The sequence below is a fragment of the Channa argus genome, chromosome 18, assembly GCF_033026475.1.
Source record: "Channa argus isolate prfri chromosome 18, Channa argus male v1.0, whole genome shotgun sequence".
In the NCBI taxonomy this organism is placed as follows: Eukaryota; Metazoa; Chordata; class Actinopteri; order Anabantiformes; family Channidae; genus Channa; species Channa argus.
This window is the reverse complement of record NC_090214.1, coordinates 12,132,501-12,150,547: the sequence shown is the minus strand read 5'-3', so window position 1 is coordinate 12,150,547 and position 18,047 is coordinate 12,132,501. Positions and strand designations below refer to the sequence as shown.

Below are 18,047 nucleotides of genomic sequence, written 5' to 3'. Positions count from 1 at the left end.
CTCCCTTATCAATAGTGAAGTCCATAAGGTTTTTTAGATTTTCTAAGGGATTTCCAAAAGATATGTTAGTAAGACTGTCAGAAATAAACTCCCTTCTGATAACAACAATGATTCAATCAGACACGTGTTATTATCATTTACTGATGTTACAAGTAAGTCATGTTTGTACGTGTACAAAATGTGGGAGACCGTAAGTGAACTAATGGAAAGCCCACAAAGGTTTCACACAGTCATACTGTAGATGAAAGAGAGCACTCTGCCAGAAGTAGGCTAACAAGTGAGACTGGAAAATGCATGCCTACCTCTTGTATATGGGAATTCCACCTGACTATTTGATGATGGAACCTACATGTACAACATCTCTTTAATATGTTATACCAGAGTTTCTGCCAACACCCATCAAGAAAACTTCAGTTTTCCCAAATGATGTGTCTGGACTGATGTGTGGTCTGTGGAATATAGCTGTTTTGCTTGTACATTTGCATATCAACACTGTCTAAAAAAATCCAGTTTACATACTGTACTTGATTTTAAGTAATGTATCTCTCTTTTAAATGCTCCTAAAGCCATTTTTTGTTTTCATTATCTTTGATTCGTTTTCCATAACAATTTATCATCGTGTTGTAATTATTGACAATGATTATTAGTTTTCATCATCATAATATTGGGAATCTTCTGTCTTTCGCTGTGACAGTTGTTGTCGTAGCATTGTAAAGTGTAAATATTAATTTTCATTTATTACTTTAGTTTTGAAAAATAAAACTGAAATTCAAGGTCCATTTTACTTTGTTTGGGTTTTCAAGAACATCTCATGGTCTTCAGCGGTGTGCATGAAAGGTAGTAAGTATCATGAGCTGATGAAGACAATTGCATTTTAATGTTCTAGTACAAGCTTGTAGTAAAACCTCGAGTTACGTTTTGACAAAATAGGATTGTTATTTTACTTTATTTTCTTTTTCGTTGTTAGTAGAGCAGTAGAAGCCAAGTAGACCACTAGCAGTAGGAGTTTTATGTTGTCAGTTGTGGTAGGTTACCGTGTGTATTTACTCAATGTCCAATTTTGCAGTAGTTGCACTATTTACTTAAGTATTTCTATTTATTTTCTTCTGCTTTACATCTTTACAGTCCATAGGGAAATATTCTTTTCACTCTGCTAAAATGGAAATCAATGTGCAGTACTTTGCTAATTAACACTGCATACAAAATATATGAAGCCTTTGTTAACTGATCAAACAAACCAAGCTTCAACTTTAACATTTATTAAAATGTAATAAAATAACTCAAAAAGGGCCATTCTGTTGCCGTTGACTGACTTTATTTTTGATACTTTGTATTTTATTAATGATACACACATTTAAGTAAGTAAAGTCAAATCTTTACAGTTTTATTTTACTTAAGAATGGGATCAGAATTCTCTGTCGACAAGTGATGCTGACTGTTAAAGGTAATAATACCATTTATTATTATAGCGTTTAAACCCAAGGATACGGATGTACCACACACAGAGACCAATAAACCCTTAAGTGGGAAACAGCGATGGAAGCCGCGTGTGAAACAAGGCAATTGTAAAACTGTACTGAAAACGCGACGTCACAATCGAGAAATGACGCAAGGGGCTCTGACAAGAAACTGATCAGTATCAGAGAGTGGGGAAGGTGGAGCATCCTATTAAACAGACCCGTTTGGGATTTGTCTTGCAGCTGTTTTATGGTTTCTAGGGAATCCTGTAAAGCAAATAGGATAAGATTACCCACAGCTTCTTTTCTTACAGTAAGTTCAGTGCTTCCGTCTCTCTCTTTTTACCTTTTATTAATTAACCGATTCAGATATGACGTTACTTCACTTGTTTCCTCGTCGAGCTTTACTAAAAAACGTGTGTGCAACGGTTCTGACCGTGATCTACCATTTAAGGTTAATGTTAAGCTTAACGATCGTTAAAGTTACTATGCGTACAGTGCAGTCAATGCAGCAAGAGGTTCACACAACTTCAGCTCGCTGCTGTGTACTTTTTGTGGGCGTGTACAACAGAAGTCCCGCTTTAAAAGGGCGCTGAGACTATCCAGATGATTCAGTTGAAGGAAGAAGGAAACAACTAATGAAATCCCTAGGAGGTGTTGCATGACCTGCAGGTAAGAATGCAATTTTTTTTGGTAGTAAATACGCATATAAATATTTATATAATAATAATAATAATAATAATAATAATAATAATAATAATAATAATAATAATAATAATAATAATGTTGTTGCCAGCTATTAGTAGTTACATGTTTTTATATTAAAATAATAATGTAACCATTTAGGTCTTTTTTGCCAAGTGTCTGAAAAAAAGCTCTGTATTCTTACTTCACTTACTTCACTTTGTAAAGTAAAAACGTTCCCTCCAGCCTGTTTGTAACAACTTCAAATGCACTTAACACTTATGAACAGTGAGTTTATGAAAAGTTCACTAAGCTTAATTATTAATGCCATGCACAACAAAGGCATAAATTATTCTGCAGAACTGCAATGGTTTTTATTTTTATCTTACAGGAAACCACCACAGACAATGACAATGTGTAACAGTTCAGTCAGTAAACCACTGATATACAGAAGCCTAATTTGTTTATGAAGGGAAAACAGCTGTTGTTCTGTGTAGCTGAGGGTGTGATGGGCTGATAGGTGACATAGTTTAGAGTCAACAATGTACACAAGATCTTTGTGCTAACGTTAAATCTTTATCAAGACTAAACCAGAAGGGAAGTAATTACATCAAATAGACTGAGTTGTGCTAGCATTAGTAAAATCAACACATGTCTCACCATCATGTGATGTCCCGTCTTTTTTCTAAGGGTCAGATGTTTTTTTGAGTAAAGAAAAAACTAGATCAACTTTGAGTTACTGTGGAAATCACATCTGGCATTCGTCAGTAAAATGACTCATACTGCCAGTAACATGACCAAACGGCATTCTCTATGGTGCTCTTTTCTTTCTGCCTTAGGTCTAAATGGACTGGACCCTTGTTTTAGTTTTGCAAGTCATGTTTCAGCCATCTCTGTCAGGTATGTATATAATATGAATTGCACAACACCAGAGATATGTATTAATAAATTAAAACTAGAAATACTGTAACTTGCATCCATAGGAATCCTTTTAGATTCTATTTGGCACAGTCAATTACAATCTGCATTCTAATATTAGCATAATTTGATGTATGATGGATTATTTCTCTGTAGTCTTGTTCACTGTTGACGCTGAGCAAACAACCTACAAGTCAGAGTTTGGAGGAGATGTTGTGATGGGCTGTAAGTTTCAGCCTAAACCTTCAAATCCTCAAGCTCAACTGAAGGTGACCTGGCACTGGCTCAACTCCACCATAGTTCGGGAAGTGTACCAGTTAAATAATGGGCTGGAGCACCCAGCATCTCAGGAGTACAAGGGAAGAGTGAGGCTTCTAACTGAGGAGCTGAAGGAAGGCTGGGCCAAGTTACAGGTAATTATTGGAAACATTGTGTTCATATTTGCATAACATCTGTTGGGGAGGTGATTAAATATTTCCTGTAAAATTGCTCTAAGTGATTCCTCCAAGTGCTAAATTTGATCATGCTTGCCATACCACTATTGGGAATTACTGCTGCGAGGATCAGATTTCCCACTGACTTTCCCATGTAGTTCAAAAAAGCATGGGCCCTAAACCATCACTGGATTCCTTGTTCATGTAAAAGTATCCACCCATAATGAACTCTCAAAATGAACCACTGCCAAGAAAAGACAATAACAGCAATGCTGGATTAATCCAGAGTAATACAAGAACTAAAAGATGTGTTGTGAAAAGGAGTCTATTTCAGCTGTCATTGTGGTGAAAGGAGGGTTTGTACCTAGGACATGTATCTTGAGGGTGATGATACAAATAATTCAGTGACCACCATCCATGGCCACATTCATATCTAGGGGCAATTTAGAGCTGCAAATAACCTAACATTTAAGGACTCGTCTTTGCTCATTTTACAGGTCTCTAGACTCAGGATCAATGACTCTGGGACCTATCAGTGTTTGGTGCAGACAGGAGAAGGAGCTGACTATAAAACAATTACTTTGTCCGTTGTAGGTAAGTTTGTGGCTGTCCAGCTTTAAGGGTTCTTAGACAGAAGTTTCATGGGGTTTGTTATAGGAATGCTCTTGCACAATAGTAATAGCAAATGGTCATTCTGGGCCATCAAAATGACAAATCTCGAAAGTGAAACTAATGTTACACAATTTTGAAAAAAGAAAAAAACCTATGCTTTTGGTTTTAAAAATTCTTCAAGATCAGTATTATGCAAGACCACTTGAGCATAGTTTTAAAACCACGGTGCTATAAGTCATATTTATTCTCATTTATGTTCTCCTCAGCACCTTATAAAGCTGTGACGAAAAGCATTAAGAAGACTGTGGAGGGGGACAAGGTGCTGCTAACCTGTCAATCTGAAGGATACCCTGAGACGTATGTTGTGTGGCAAGATGGACACCTGCAGACACTCAGTCCTAACACCACTGCTGTGTCCACATCAGAGCAACTTTTTAAAGTCACAAGTCAGATACATGTCAGCTCAATGGACAGGAGCAACTACACGTGTAACTTTCTAAATGATGGCCACTCAGCAACATTTCACATTCCAGGTAAAACTTTATTTCCTCTCAGACTTCCTACATATTTAACTGTAGGAAAGAGATAGGCTGGCAAGGGTGAAGTCTGGCCTGGGAACTTCATGTCATTACTCATCTCTCCCACATTGTCATACAAATCTAAAAAAGATAAACAAAGAAAAACGAGAAGCCAGGGAGAGACCTTGTCTTTCTGGATTTAAAGATGATCAACAAAAATGAACTATTCAGCATTTCAGCTTTTGCCGACTATTTCTGCTTTAGGGTAAATTTGTAGATGAAGTTTCGTTTTGCCAGTGTGTAGGAGTAGATGAAAGTTTGGCTTGTCTTTGTGTGTAGGGATGTAATCTGTGCAAGAGTTTGCTTATGTGAGTGCAAAGCATTGATCGCTCTCTTGGAAATAGTGTGTTTTGACTTGAGAAGCTGATGTGAGAATATGAGAAGTGTAATTCTGCAGCTTAGAACCTGAGAATGCGCAAAAGTCGGTCATTTTAATGCTAAATAAAGCAAAATATGCTGTAAATACAACAGTACAACAGCAAAAAGAAGACAAGTAGGAAAAGATAAGACTAGTTGCAGAGCTGATAAAAATGCTATCACACAAGTGATTTTTAGATTGTGACCAGAAAGGGGAAGTTTGTTTTTGGTATATTTGGTTATTTCCAAAGTGGACAAATATATAAAATGTATATTTTGTTGTCATGAATGGCAAAATGTCAACAGTTGTAGTTGTCTTGTAGGTGTTTTGTGGCACATTTTTACACATATTCCTCTTGACTCTTCACAGATGACATGCCCACTGCAAATTATGATGGTCGCATCTTTGTGCTGTGCGTAGGAATATTAATGGGTGTCATTATCGTTGCAATGGTCACATATCAACGGCAAAAAGGTAATTATTCACCTAATTTTTTTATGTGCACAGCACATTAAAGCTGCTTAACACAAACAACACACAATACTACATAGATTGCAGGGATAGACTGGAGAAGAAATATCAAAATCAAAATGCTTTAATGTGTAATAAAAAGTCATGCTTGGCACAAATGAGATGGTACAGACAAGCCGTAACATTACATTATATAGCTATAGTGAAGTGAGTGACAAATGGTGGCAGAAAATGTAACAAATTGGTTCCTGCACTCGTTTATGAAGCCACAATCAACAATGTACAGTGACACACAATACAAAAACTTATGCAAGACATTAATAAAGTGTAAACTGATCACATTGGCAAGTGTTGCATTCAGTCTGTAGCCAAACTGTGACAGTGGTTGGGTTAATGCTGCATTTCCCTTCAGGGTGTACATAAGAATATATGCAGAAAATAGGAGTGGATTATCCAGTTGTTTGGGACAGGGCCAAGTGAAACATCTTAAACCGTGAAGTCAGAACTTCCTCGCTGCAGGTGTATTTCTAACTATCACAATGTTTTTAAGAAAATGAAAAGTATTGAGTATTACAGGACAACATCTTTTTTATCTATATAAAACACTAAGGTTCAACCAGGAGTTAAGTTTTTCGTCAGTTTAACTTCATACAAATACAGTATTACTAAATCCTTTATTTTAATTCAGATTTTTGGTAATGAACAGTTTTTGTCAGAAGTGCAGAGGAAGTTTCATTCTCCCAGTAAACTACATGTTAGCTACACATACCAGAATACATGTAAGTTCAAGTTAGTTTACCTCTAAAAAGAGGAAGTATTTCTGAAATGTTTTGGTATTTATGTTTGATTTGGCACCGTAACGTTTGCCTCTCAGGGATTTTTGTCAGCATGTGACTTTGTGTTGCTGAGCATGACTTTGCTTATTTCGAACAATTGTGTGTGTGTGTGAGATGGCCGTAGAGCCTGGAAACACCCATTTAGGTCGTGGCTTTGTGAGACAGGGGAATTTGAGGTTATTTGTAAATGAATTGGTGGTTTCTCACTAGAGCATGGATGCAAAGTTTTATAATCCCCCAAACAAACTCCACCATCATTTCAATAGAAGGCTTATCACACATTTCTTGATATATAACATTATAAGAAGTCTTCAGTTATGGGCTGGGGTGAGAATTCAACACTGATATCAGGAAAGATTCAGCCTTCAGAGAAAGCTCCTCTACAAAAACTAATGATGCACACTGCATTCACAAAATTACAAAAATTTGTAAAGTTATTGTAAACAATATCCCAAAAAATCTTTTAAAACAAAGATTGCATCTCATTTGAATTTAATTTTTGTCTGTTTTTGATAGGGTTCAAGACTAGGAACCTTCTGGCTAATGGTCACAGCAGACCTGCTTCTCCTGCTGCCTGTGAGTCGAAAGCAACCTTTTTTATGTAATTAATGTAACACAATTGTCATGGTTTGGTATCATGGTAGTCATAACAGTTGAAGCTACAACTGTGACAGTGATATTAAAGGCCACAACTATGTCATCCAGAGGCTATTATCACAATGCTAATCACAGCTATAGTCTCAGTCACAGCCATGGCAGAGGTCAGTCATACCACAGTGAAGAGAAGCAGTTCTCTACACTGCATCCTCTCCATATTTGCTAGACTGATTGAAACACAAACGCTGTCCAGACAAGAGAAAACTCCACTGTGAACTTTCAGGAGCTTCGTAGTGTCAATTTTATGGCTGGCACTTTTGAAAGGACAGTTAAAATCCACATATCTAAATCCAAGGGAAGAATGTTACATGTGATCTGCAACAAGTAGGTTATTGTTGGCTTAAGTGAAATTGCTGATAATGCATTTGTGAAATATTTGAGACACAGCACTATCCACAGTAAGGGCTAAGGGGATAAATTTAGGGGGATCCTGAAACAGATCTGTTTTTTCCTCCACCATGATGACTCATCCATTCACTGGTTGCCTGGATGTGCCACATATTTCTCACAAAGTTGATTGGTTGTTGTACTGAAAATACCACTTTTCATCAGCAATACTATAAATAGCAATTTACTCATCGAAAAAGAAATTGTCTGTTTCATGAATCATTCTGAAGTGTGACTTGAATCGTTATGTTTTTCAGTCCCCTAGTAGCCAAGGTGTTTCAACAAGTGAACAAGAATTTTTCTTTCTGCAAAGACAATGTCTAAATAAGTAGAAGTTTGTACACAGTACATTGGCTCATTTAAACATGCATTTAAGTGTGAGTGAATTTACCACATGGCACTTCATATAGAGTCCCTGTAATGAGTGAAGTTCTCATGAATTTAAAAACAAAACAAAACAGTGGTTTCATTACTTTTGTTACTCCCCTCTGTATTACTTTTTTAACAGTAGCGCTCTTTCCATCAGGCCCACAAAAAAAGAGAGAAAATGAGGAAGAGAGAATCATTTTAAGCGAAGGTAAGTAACTCCAAGTATCATTGTTTACAAAACTTCTGGTTTTCAGTTTAATATTTGCCAGTTTCTTATTATTCAGCTAAAACCTCTTTGCTTTCATTTTTGTATTCTACAGAAAATATACGGTATAAAAAACGTTTAGTATAAAACTGCCCTTAGATGTTTAAACAAGCTGCTCAGAAAAGACGAGTTCAGTAAGACAGCATCCTGTGAGTAAAACTAGTTGTATCAGATTCAGTTGATTCACATGTCTACAGTTTGTGGACAGATTCACAGAAGCACCATGTTGAAGGACAATAACATCAAATAAGCCTGTTGGTTTTCCTGGCATTGTACAATATTATTGCAGCACCAAATTTTTAGGCAACTTCTATTATATGCACCTCTGGGACCTCAATGGTGGTTACAGCCATTCTTACAGGCAATTGTATGTAAAACACATAAAAGGAAAGGAAAATCTGTAGGTCTGTTCATAATCAGGTTTATTTTATTGTCTGCAGATTGCGTGGAGGAAAATCTGAGGGCGGTTCTGAAAGCCCATTATTGCGACGTCTCCTTTAGTACAGAGGTAAGAGGCCTCCAGGAGACTTTTGATGTGGAGGAGCTTCCTCGTAGGCTGCAAAACAAGTGAGTCACAAAAACATTTTTTCAAATCTATATCCGAGGCATTAAGAATACCGGAATAGAGCAGCAGATTTCTTGTACAAGAAATCAGAAAGAATACGTATGAGTTACCACAAATTTCCTTTGCACCTTTGTGTCCTTTGTGGCCTGTTCTCTTATAAAAACAGATCAAATAATATGGTGTCTGTTTGCAGGCTCTGTTTGGAAGCTTGTTAGCTCAGTCATTAACTTAAAAAAAAACTGAATATATTCACAGCATGTCCTGTCACATAACAACATAATTTTTTACATAATGTTTCCTCTTTAGTGGAGCAGTTTGTTGTCCAGCTGAGCAGAGTTAGATTAAACTGAATAATGTAACACTACTGATAAGCTGAAAATTCATACAAGTTTGCTTTATGACTTATTAGAGGAAATCCACAATCCACAAAAATGACAAAATAATTGAATTTTTGTAGAGTAGACATACATTTACAGCTGTAGTCAGTGTTTTTATAAATTTACGGGCGAGGGTAGTTTCAATTTTCACTTCTTATTTTTTCAGTGAGGGGGAGCCTGTGAATCTTCAGGCTTTACTCCCAGAAGCTGGAGAGACACTTTTTCTTGAGGGACCCCCAGGCAGCGGGAAGACAAGTGTAGCCTACATGCTTGTCTCATCTTGGACTGAAGGGAACACACATCCGCTCTCTAATTTCCTGGATCTCAGTGGCCTTCAACTTCTCTTATATGTTGACTGCACCAGTGCGAAGAGTGACTTGTTTCATGAAATAAAGACTCAACTTTCTCTCAAGGAAAATGTATCAGCGGAGGATGAACTGAGGACTATGTTAAACACATCCAGTGAGACTCTGCTGTTGTTGGATGGCTACAGAGAAGGGAATACATGTTTTGATGAGTCCCTAAAGGGATTCCTAAGTGAAAGAAGAGGAAGCAGAGTGCTGGTTTTGGCTTGCCAGGAACACTGCATCACACTAAAGGAGACAGCTGGCACAGGACAGGTCCTTAAGCTCCAAACACAAATAGTGAAGTACTGAAGGGACAAAAACACATCAAGCACCTGTTACATTTTTACAAATGATTGTATTACTTAATATTCTTAGTCCGTCCTGCACAGTTTCCAGAATTTTGTACCAATGTAGGATACAAAGCGTATTACAGTTTTTCTATATGTAAATATTAAATGTACTGATTTTATATTATTTACATCTCAGTCCTAGTTGTCGTTTTAATTCAATGTTACATGTAAGATCTCTTTTTAAGATAATTATTTGCTCGACCTTCCACAGTGTCCACTGAGAAGCTGTGAAGTAAAATCAGTAGTTGACCTTATTCATAAAACCCCTAAGATTTCAGCAACATGTCCAGCTTTCTGTTTCTAATGTAAACTTGATTGATGTTTCTGTTTCTATTCTGTGTCAGCACAGAAGAAAAAGCAACGTTATTATGAGGGTCATTTGCTAGACTGCAAGCAAAGCAGCAACTGTTTCGATGTACTGTTAGTGAAAAGGGAAGTGCCTCTATCAGTATTCCTGGCAAGAGACCATACACATTCCAGTAACATTTGATTAAAAAAAAAAGTTCTCATTTTATTTCTGTATGTTCTTCATTCTCTGGTAATGTTTGTTTCTTAAGTCTTACTGAATCTATGAGCAGTTTTTTCCTTGTATATTATGCACATGTTAGGCTCCTGCAACATCAAACTTCAGCTAAGTCCTGATTGCGTTTGCACAACAGCTTCTGGCCTTGTGTGAGCTCAAAACGCCTTGTGGTCAGCAGTTATTAGGAAGTTGTAATCCCTTTCCAGAATCTTTCTGTATAAGATTTTATTCACTTTACCTCTGCTACTGCCAAAGGTGTGATTCTCTTCTCTTTCACATTTTTATATGCAATTCATTTTTATGCAATCGCACTTACAAGTGCAGACAACAGGAAGCTTGTCGTACACATTCTCACAGCATGTGTTAACAGGAATTTGTTTAAAGAATCAAGCTTTAAAAACAAATGGCTTTCTTGTGGCTGTTTGGGTACAAAAATAAATGTAATCAACTTCCAGTTAACTGCGCTGTAGCTGGGTTACTTACATACAGTGACAGTACTCTATTTTTATAATAGGGCTGTGTTAAACCATGCGCAACGTACAAGGTTTTACTTATACAGATGAATCCACAGAGAGTTAGTACCCAGCTTAGTACTGAGTATTTTAATGTCTTTAAGATCATTGTTGGGATTAGAGTACTACACACAATGTCACTGTTTTGGTTCAGTTTTGTTTTCTCCCTCTCATCAACCTCACATAGTCTGCACCTTTCAGGATAGACCTGGATAGACCTCACAATTGCCAGAGGAGTAAATCAAGAAGAAGATCTAATTTATAGTCCCCTTAGGTCAATTTGTCTTGGGTTCAGTATTGGTGGATCCCATTTGTCACAAGCCCCAGTAAGTGGCCAGGTTGCATACAGGAACACATTTACTGTACTGTATTTAAGTACAAGTTGGAATAACATGTAACACTGGGAAGTATTACACAATTAAAAAAAAAAAGATTTTAAGGGAAATACATTGTACTTTCCCGCACATAAACTTGACTGCTTTAGTTACTAGTTGCTTTGCAGTTGCCAATTTGTAATAAAAATACAACAAACTAATAAATTATGATGTGTTATTATCATGGATTAAAAACCTGTCAAAGCATAAAGTGGTGAAAGGAGACACCAGAAAGCTCACAGGTGTCCTGAAATAGTGATCAGTTATTAACAATGTCAGAAAACAGTTAAAAAATATGAACAGCAGGAAAGTGCAGAGAGAAAACAAACAAACAAACAAACCGGATGTTAGAACATTAGGCAGAGGATCAGACAGTTCTCACTACAAGTGCGGGCCAGGCGTCAGCAGGGGAAATAACCTCTTACATGCTCAGATATTATCGAGATTGTATTTCGATATTAACATATCATGTTATTAAGCAATAACATGATATGAGCAAGGCTTCACTTCACAGGTACAGCGGGCCGAAACCAAATTTGATACGCTTAACATTGAATGAATTAATGAACCCAAAGTACAGTATAACAGGCTCCTACAGTGGAGCCTGTTATACTGTACAGGGCTGCTGATAGTGAAAAGACGTTAACAAATTAGTCATTGTCAAGCATTATTTGTAGACAGACTAACAAAACTGGATGGAGTATATTCTACATTATCAGTACATTTACTTTAGATTGAACTATGGGAACTATCGAAGAAGCCATTACTTCCCCTGCATTGTTCTTGCCACCTGACACTGATAGTCCATTATATTGTAACATCATTTCAGATGAAATTTCCAATATATATTCCAATACACGTTTAGGTTCCTCTACAGTTTTTCTGGTATGTTTCTCTTATTTTGACAACTAATTGTATCATGTCAACTGTGTTTTCATGTGTTGCTGGTTGTGGGCCTTCAAGAGACAAAAAGTCGAATCCTGTTTTTTAGCATTATTCCACCTCTCACCACAACGTTATACAGTGTTATGTTCTACCTATGAGGTATTTCTACTCCAGTTATTTTTCTCTTTAATAATGTTCAGTCTTTATAAAGACAAGCTTATGTTTACTAAGTTTCTTTAAATAAAATATTTGTCTCACCAGGTGATTGTTGGAGGAAAGTCATAAACCTTCCCTGTTCTTATTTATCTGTCCATTACAATTTTCATTATTTATTAAAAAAAAAAAACACACCCTTAATAAGTGTGCTAAACAAACCACAAAAATGAAACAGAACTCTATATTATGATGTATGTAAATGGTCTGCACTTATATAGCACTTTTCTACCTATTGGCACTCAAAGCACTTTACACTGCTTCTTATTCACCCATTCACATTCACAACCACACACACACTGATACACCAATGGGGGAGCTGCTATGCAGCTGGCCAACACTCTCCAGGAGCAACTAAGTTGGGGTTCAGTGTCTTGCTCAAGGACACTTCGACATGTGACCAGAGGAGCTGGGGATTGAACTGTGAGGCTGGTGGACAACTGCTCTACCTTCCTGCGCCACAGTCGCTATGTAAATTGAGTAAATCTGTAAAGTTTAAAATGATGTCAATATGAGTTTTATAGTTACCGCTACATAGTAATCCAAAACACCTACTTGTTTACCGTACATACATACAGATTATAATGTTTTATTGCTTTGTTTTTAAATGTATATTATTTCCTCCGTTAGCTGTTGTTTGGAAATTCATGAACAACTTATTTTCCTGGCATATGAGCACTAAGCCTGAAGAAACATGTTCATTGTTTAGTGTAGGCAATTTCTGTAGAATTTCTTCTTTGTTAAGCACATTAATGAATATACTGTTTAATCTGCATTATCAGCTCTGATGAATATCCTACGTGTCCTTGCTCTTGTACAGGCAAGGGATGGGAATTTTAGCACGCTTATGTCTGAGAAAACTATCAGTCAGCATTGTGGCTTTAGTGGTATTGTGTCTAAGTCTTTTCCTCTTTGCTTAAAGTAAATACAAGCACAATTGCACAAAACCCATTTCTCATTGTTACACAAACTATAATCACATCAGTTTTAACATTGTGATAAACGTTATAGTGCAAGGCCTTAGTGCATTTAAGCTACAACATATTGGCCACAACTATAATTTTACATACTATTAATTTGAGGATTACTGTAAGTCTAAGTCTGAATCATGGGAAATACCAGATGTGTTGCCACATTTTGAAAGAAAGGACTGTTTGGAACATACCAAAGCAGAAGATGAGTAGTTTATGATGCAAGAATGCTTTGACAAGTACAATTTTTAATTTAAAGACATTTTAAGTGTGCTATTGACAACTCCCAACCCACTTTACTCTGACACCTTGTAAGCCTATAAGGTCAGTAGAATATTTCCCTCCTTAGCTTCCATTATAGTTTCACTAGGTGGTGCCATCCTCCTTTTCACGTGGGCTTACTGTCAGAGACATTACCTTTGTGGAATTAAAGCAGTACTGGGATGATGAAAAAAAAAAAAAAACCTATTTCATATGAGGTAACGATTTCGCTTCTGTTCTGAGGAATGTTATGTCAAATTTTTGCTTGTTATGCAATTTTATCACTAAACGTTTTAGCTCTGTGCTTGGTTATATCCTTTTATTCAACCATGAGATGGTGATGGATCAATAATAAAAAAGTGATCAAACTGCAAGCACCGAATCTTAAACAATCTAAATACAGGCACAAGTTTACATCAGGCTAAATCGGCATCATGTTGTCTTTGTCTGAACCTGAAAAGTACCTCACTCACATTGGAAACTCTTCTGATTGAAATAGCAGAAACACACACTTCTACTTGAAGATAATTTTCTTTGGAGCTGATGAAAATCTATTAATAAGGGATTCTCCAAAAATTGTCTGACAGCAAAAGCTTGATCCAGCTGTCCAAAATATTTTAATCACCCATTCAATTGGAGAAAAATGCTTCCCTCTGAAGTTGAACTCCCTATTGTAGCCTTGCACTCTACTCGTCACCCCCCACAACCTACAATCAACAGAACCACAAACCACACAGCCAACACACATACACACGGTCAAAATGAGAGTTAACCCCATCAAAAAGGACAGTCTCCTACATGCACGACCCCCATTTCCTCTTCCAACCTCAACATCTCAGACCAAAGGGGCGGCTTCATCATCGGGTAATTAATATTCTAGGGAAGAGCGGAGCATCAGGAAACAATTATTCAATAATATATGGACCTAAATGCACACTGTGTCCACACAAAAACACACGCAAGCACAAACACATATATATCACCATGATCAACTCTTGCTCTCGCCCAGGATCGGGTTACTCTCATATGTTTATGTGCAGGGTGGAGGGCGAAATCACTGAAATTTTCAAGGTGCTGTCTTAGAGACAAAATTTGTAGTTTGGAGTTTTCGCCACATTTCTACTTTGACCATTCTGTCTGTTCTTATGCAGTTATAAAAGTCTATCACAGGACAAGTTTTACAAGTTCCACTGTACACTAATATAACACATTCAGTTTGTGTGTGTTTGTGTGAGTTTTTCTCTATGGGTCTTTATTAAGAGGCATTAGTCAACGTCATTAGTACTACTAAGGTTGTGTCAGAGATTTTAACATAAAATTCACATGACCATAGAATATATAATAAAAAATAAAAATAACAGCATGATAAAAGTGCATAAGACATAATGTGACATAACACTAGATGAAATGACATGATGTTGTCATGTTGTGACATAAAATTACATGGAGTAATAAAATATAAGAATAATAAAAACATCTAATGTATACTGACTATTTATGACATATGAAAGCACTTACTACAGAAAATTATAGAACATGATATAATGTGACTAGATGACATGAAAAAAAGGATACAACTGTGTACTTGCACAACATGATAGGACATGTTCTGATACACAGTATTGCATGCTATAATGCAATTTTATAATGCGCTAAGGGCCCAACAGAGTTTTCAAAATGCAGTCATACAAAGTCACTTGAGATCTTAAGCTACAATCAAAAACACAAAATATAAGTGAAAGAATAACATGAAGATAAGTGTTATGGCTTTTATTCAATTACTAAATATTTTTCCAAAGCGTGTATTGCACAGAGACAGGGCAGATGGTGTGAAGGTGGGTAACGTGGGGCAGCAATGTGTTAATTCAAGCCAAATGCACGCTGCATTTAGGTGGTGCTGTGTGGTCCACTCTGGTCCTCACTGCAGTGTAACACACGACTCCAGTCTATATGCATACACTATACTGGCTCTGACCCAGTGTATCTGGTAATTGAGATCAGATGAGTGGCAGCAAAAGTGAGGCGACCTGGTTTCTCCCGGACCCACAGTAACCTGGAAGCATTTATTTTATGGAAAAGATGTTTAGTTAAAGTGCAGCGCTGCAGCCCTGCCCCTCTAATGACTCTCCAGTTCGTTTGGCCAGGCCTGGAGACAGAGCCATGTGATGGATATGACTGGTGAAACAGGGACACACACATACACATGCTTCCATCGCTGTGCACTGTGATGGATATGACTGGTGAAAGCTCTGAACACTGTTTCCTGAGTCCTTCACTTCCTTCCTCCCAGGCCTCGGTCAGCCAAAGCTGAGCCAGGTTTCACCAGACTCGGGCCGGATTGGATTGCAGATTAACAGGCTTCCTGTCCAATCCGTTGGCTGCATTCATCTGCTTTCCTAATGATCACATTTTTTTATGAGCAAGTGGTGACATTATTGAGGATGAATGTGTCTCTTCAGAATTGATGAGATCCTCTAGGCAGAGGAGTGGTGCTTTTTAGCAGAATAATGTGGAAAGAATTGAGGAAATTCAAATTCTTCTGAACAGTGACTCAATAAACTATTTCAATAGAATTCTGTTTGTGTACATGCATGGTTTTCTCTCCAGTCAGCAGCGTCCACCTTTTTTTATTTGTGCACTGAATGTTTTCACTTTCTATTTGAGTTAAATTGTTTTTGAAGCAGGAATAATTGAACCTCAAAAGGCATATTTTCTTAAAACAACTGAGAAAGAAATCTGCCAGTGTGAGAAGAAATTCCACTACAAATTAATTTTGTGTATGGATTTTCCAGAACTGTCACTTTTCTTGATTCTAATCTTTTAAAGATGTATGCAAGGGCTGCCAAATATTTAATTTCTTATCCTAATCAATCTAACCTGTTGTAGGAGTGGTAGGAAACATGTTCGGGCATTTGGAGAAATCTGAGAGTCTGAAGATGCTAAATTGCGCAACATAATAATAATTTTTTTTTGATACTGACAGAATCGTATACACAAAAAGTCACACCAGGCGGATTTTTCTTTTGTTGTCATCAGCTTAGTGTTTTTCTAAGGCTTTAGGCACAGAGATACATTTGTTACTTGGGTCCGTTGTCATCTGCTTGACCATCTCATCACTACAGATCTCCAACACTAGCCCCCCCCTCTCATCTTCCTTTCCTCTTTCTCATTCTCTGCTGCTGGCAACCCTTGATTACACTTGTCTCCTGGGGAAGGTTTAAGCTCCTCAGAGATAGTAATATCGAGGGCACTACTGGCTAGTCACTTCAGATCAGGGCGGGGGGAGGAAATGGCGACGGACATAAAGCTAAATATATAATTCCTCCCATGCCGGTAATCACGATGTCCAGACGATTTGAAATGACAGTTTAACCACTTTAGACTGAGGAACGCTTTGTTCAGATTTGAGAAGCAGGAGGTGTGTGTGTGTGTGTACATATTTAAGTGTGTGTTAGAGCGTCTGGTTGGTCGTTGCGATGGTTGGGGAGCCTCCTTCTAGGTACAGAGGCTATCCAAAGAGGCCCGTGTGGTCCTCTCTAAATACATGTGTGTGGGGGTGTGGGGGAAAGCACACGTTCCACTGAATTAAAATGACTCACAGACCAGACAGGAGCAATTCTGTGAGTGACTGACGTGCCAAAAGCCCCGGAAGGAAACACTCTCACCACCCAAATTAGTTTACCTGATTATTAGGATATCCAGCTTCCTCCTAAAATGGCCGCCCATTTCCCTGTTTGAGGCAGTAAAAGCACCCACCTGGATTAGCCCCAAATGTGGTCTGCATTACAGCAGGCACAACAAGGCCTAATTCTACAGGACTCAAACTGTTTCACCTATAAATATTAATAGGCTAATCTGCACATATTCTTCTCCTCCGAGCTCGTTACTACCTCCCTAAAAGGGCCACATATACTCGTGAACATCAAATCTATTTAAATTTTAAGTTCAATTTGCATATGCAGAGATTGTCGCTCCAGACAGGCTCTCTCAAAATGTCTTTTCCCCACTATCATGTCGCAAGAGGGGAGTGCATTTTGTATTCACGCATTGATTGGATCCTTGATGAGATCTTCAGGGTGGCTTCACACACTCTGATGCTCTTAACACTCCAGAGGGGATGAGAGAGAGAAGGGAATGAGGTGTGTGTGTGCGAGAATGGGATCGATACAATTCTGGCTGCACTGAAGTGGCCTGTTCTGGGGCTCTGGGGCCTCCTCAGTACAGCTCGTGACTTGCTGTTCAAATTGTAATCACAAAGGGAAGAGAACAAAATCATGGGAGCTTCATATATACATTTATTTCTTCCCCACGCAGAATCTATACAACATAATCTGGGTATTTTTTCTCAAACTATTTTTAGACCATTATGCCACACTTCTCTCAACAAACATGAATAATGCAATGCAGAAATTTACATAAAAAGTATAGCTATGGTGCAGATGGAGTGCAACACTCAAGAGGCATCTGTTTGCAACCAATAGGAGTCTAAGTTGTAGTTGTATTAATGGCTTTATGTTCTTTCTTACAGTAAAACATTGTGTGAAAAGCACACTTAAAATAAAATCCTATTCAGATGATTTAAAGTGACATAATGTATATTTTAAAAGAAAAATATAACACACTTTCCCTCATTCAAGCTTTTT

The 18,047-nt window shown here is 37.5% G+C and overlaps 2 protein-coding genes across 6 annotated transcripts in view; one reads left to right on the top strand and one right to left on the bottom strand.

The window, feature by feature from the left end:
- The first annotated feature begins 1,655 nt into the window (after window positions 1–1,655).
- LOC137103198 (CD276 antigen-like) lies at window positions 1,656–10,179 on the top strand. 2 transcript variants are annotated; one of them, XM_067483286.1, is made up of 10 exons: window positions 1,656–2,129; window positions 2,981–3,041; window positions 3,216–3,472; window positions 3,991–4,087; window positions 4,372–4,638; window positions 5,411–5,515; window positions 6,865–6,924; window positions 7,901–7,969; window positions 8,467–8,593; window positions 9,135–10,179. In XM_067483286.1, exons 2-10 carry the CDS (start codon window positions 2,987–2,989, stop codon window positions 9,622–9,624), a joined length of 1,527 nt encoding a protein of 508 aa, XP_067339387.1. In that variant the 5' UTR covers window positions 1,656–2,129; window positions 2,981–2,986; the 3' UTR covers window positions 9,625–10,179. The 2 variants fall into 2 exon arrangements, with proteins under 2 accessions (XP_067339387.1, XP_067339388.1); XM_067483287.1 differs by having other exon boundaries at window positions 1,658–2,129; window positions 7,919–7,969.
- A 7,502-nt stretch (window positions 10,180–17,681) lies between these two features.
- Window positions 17,682–18,047, bottom strand: part of mrrf (mitochondrial ribosome recycling factor) — a 17,426-nt gene continuing 17,060 nt past the window's right edge. For all 4 annotated transcript variants that reach the window (XM_067483280.1, XM_067483279.1, XM_067483282.1 and 1 more), the window contains one exon: window positions 17,682–18,047. This exon is cut by the window's right edge and continues 2,013 nt beyond it. The gene's annotated coding sequence lies outside the window, so the exon portion shown is untranslated.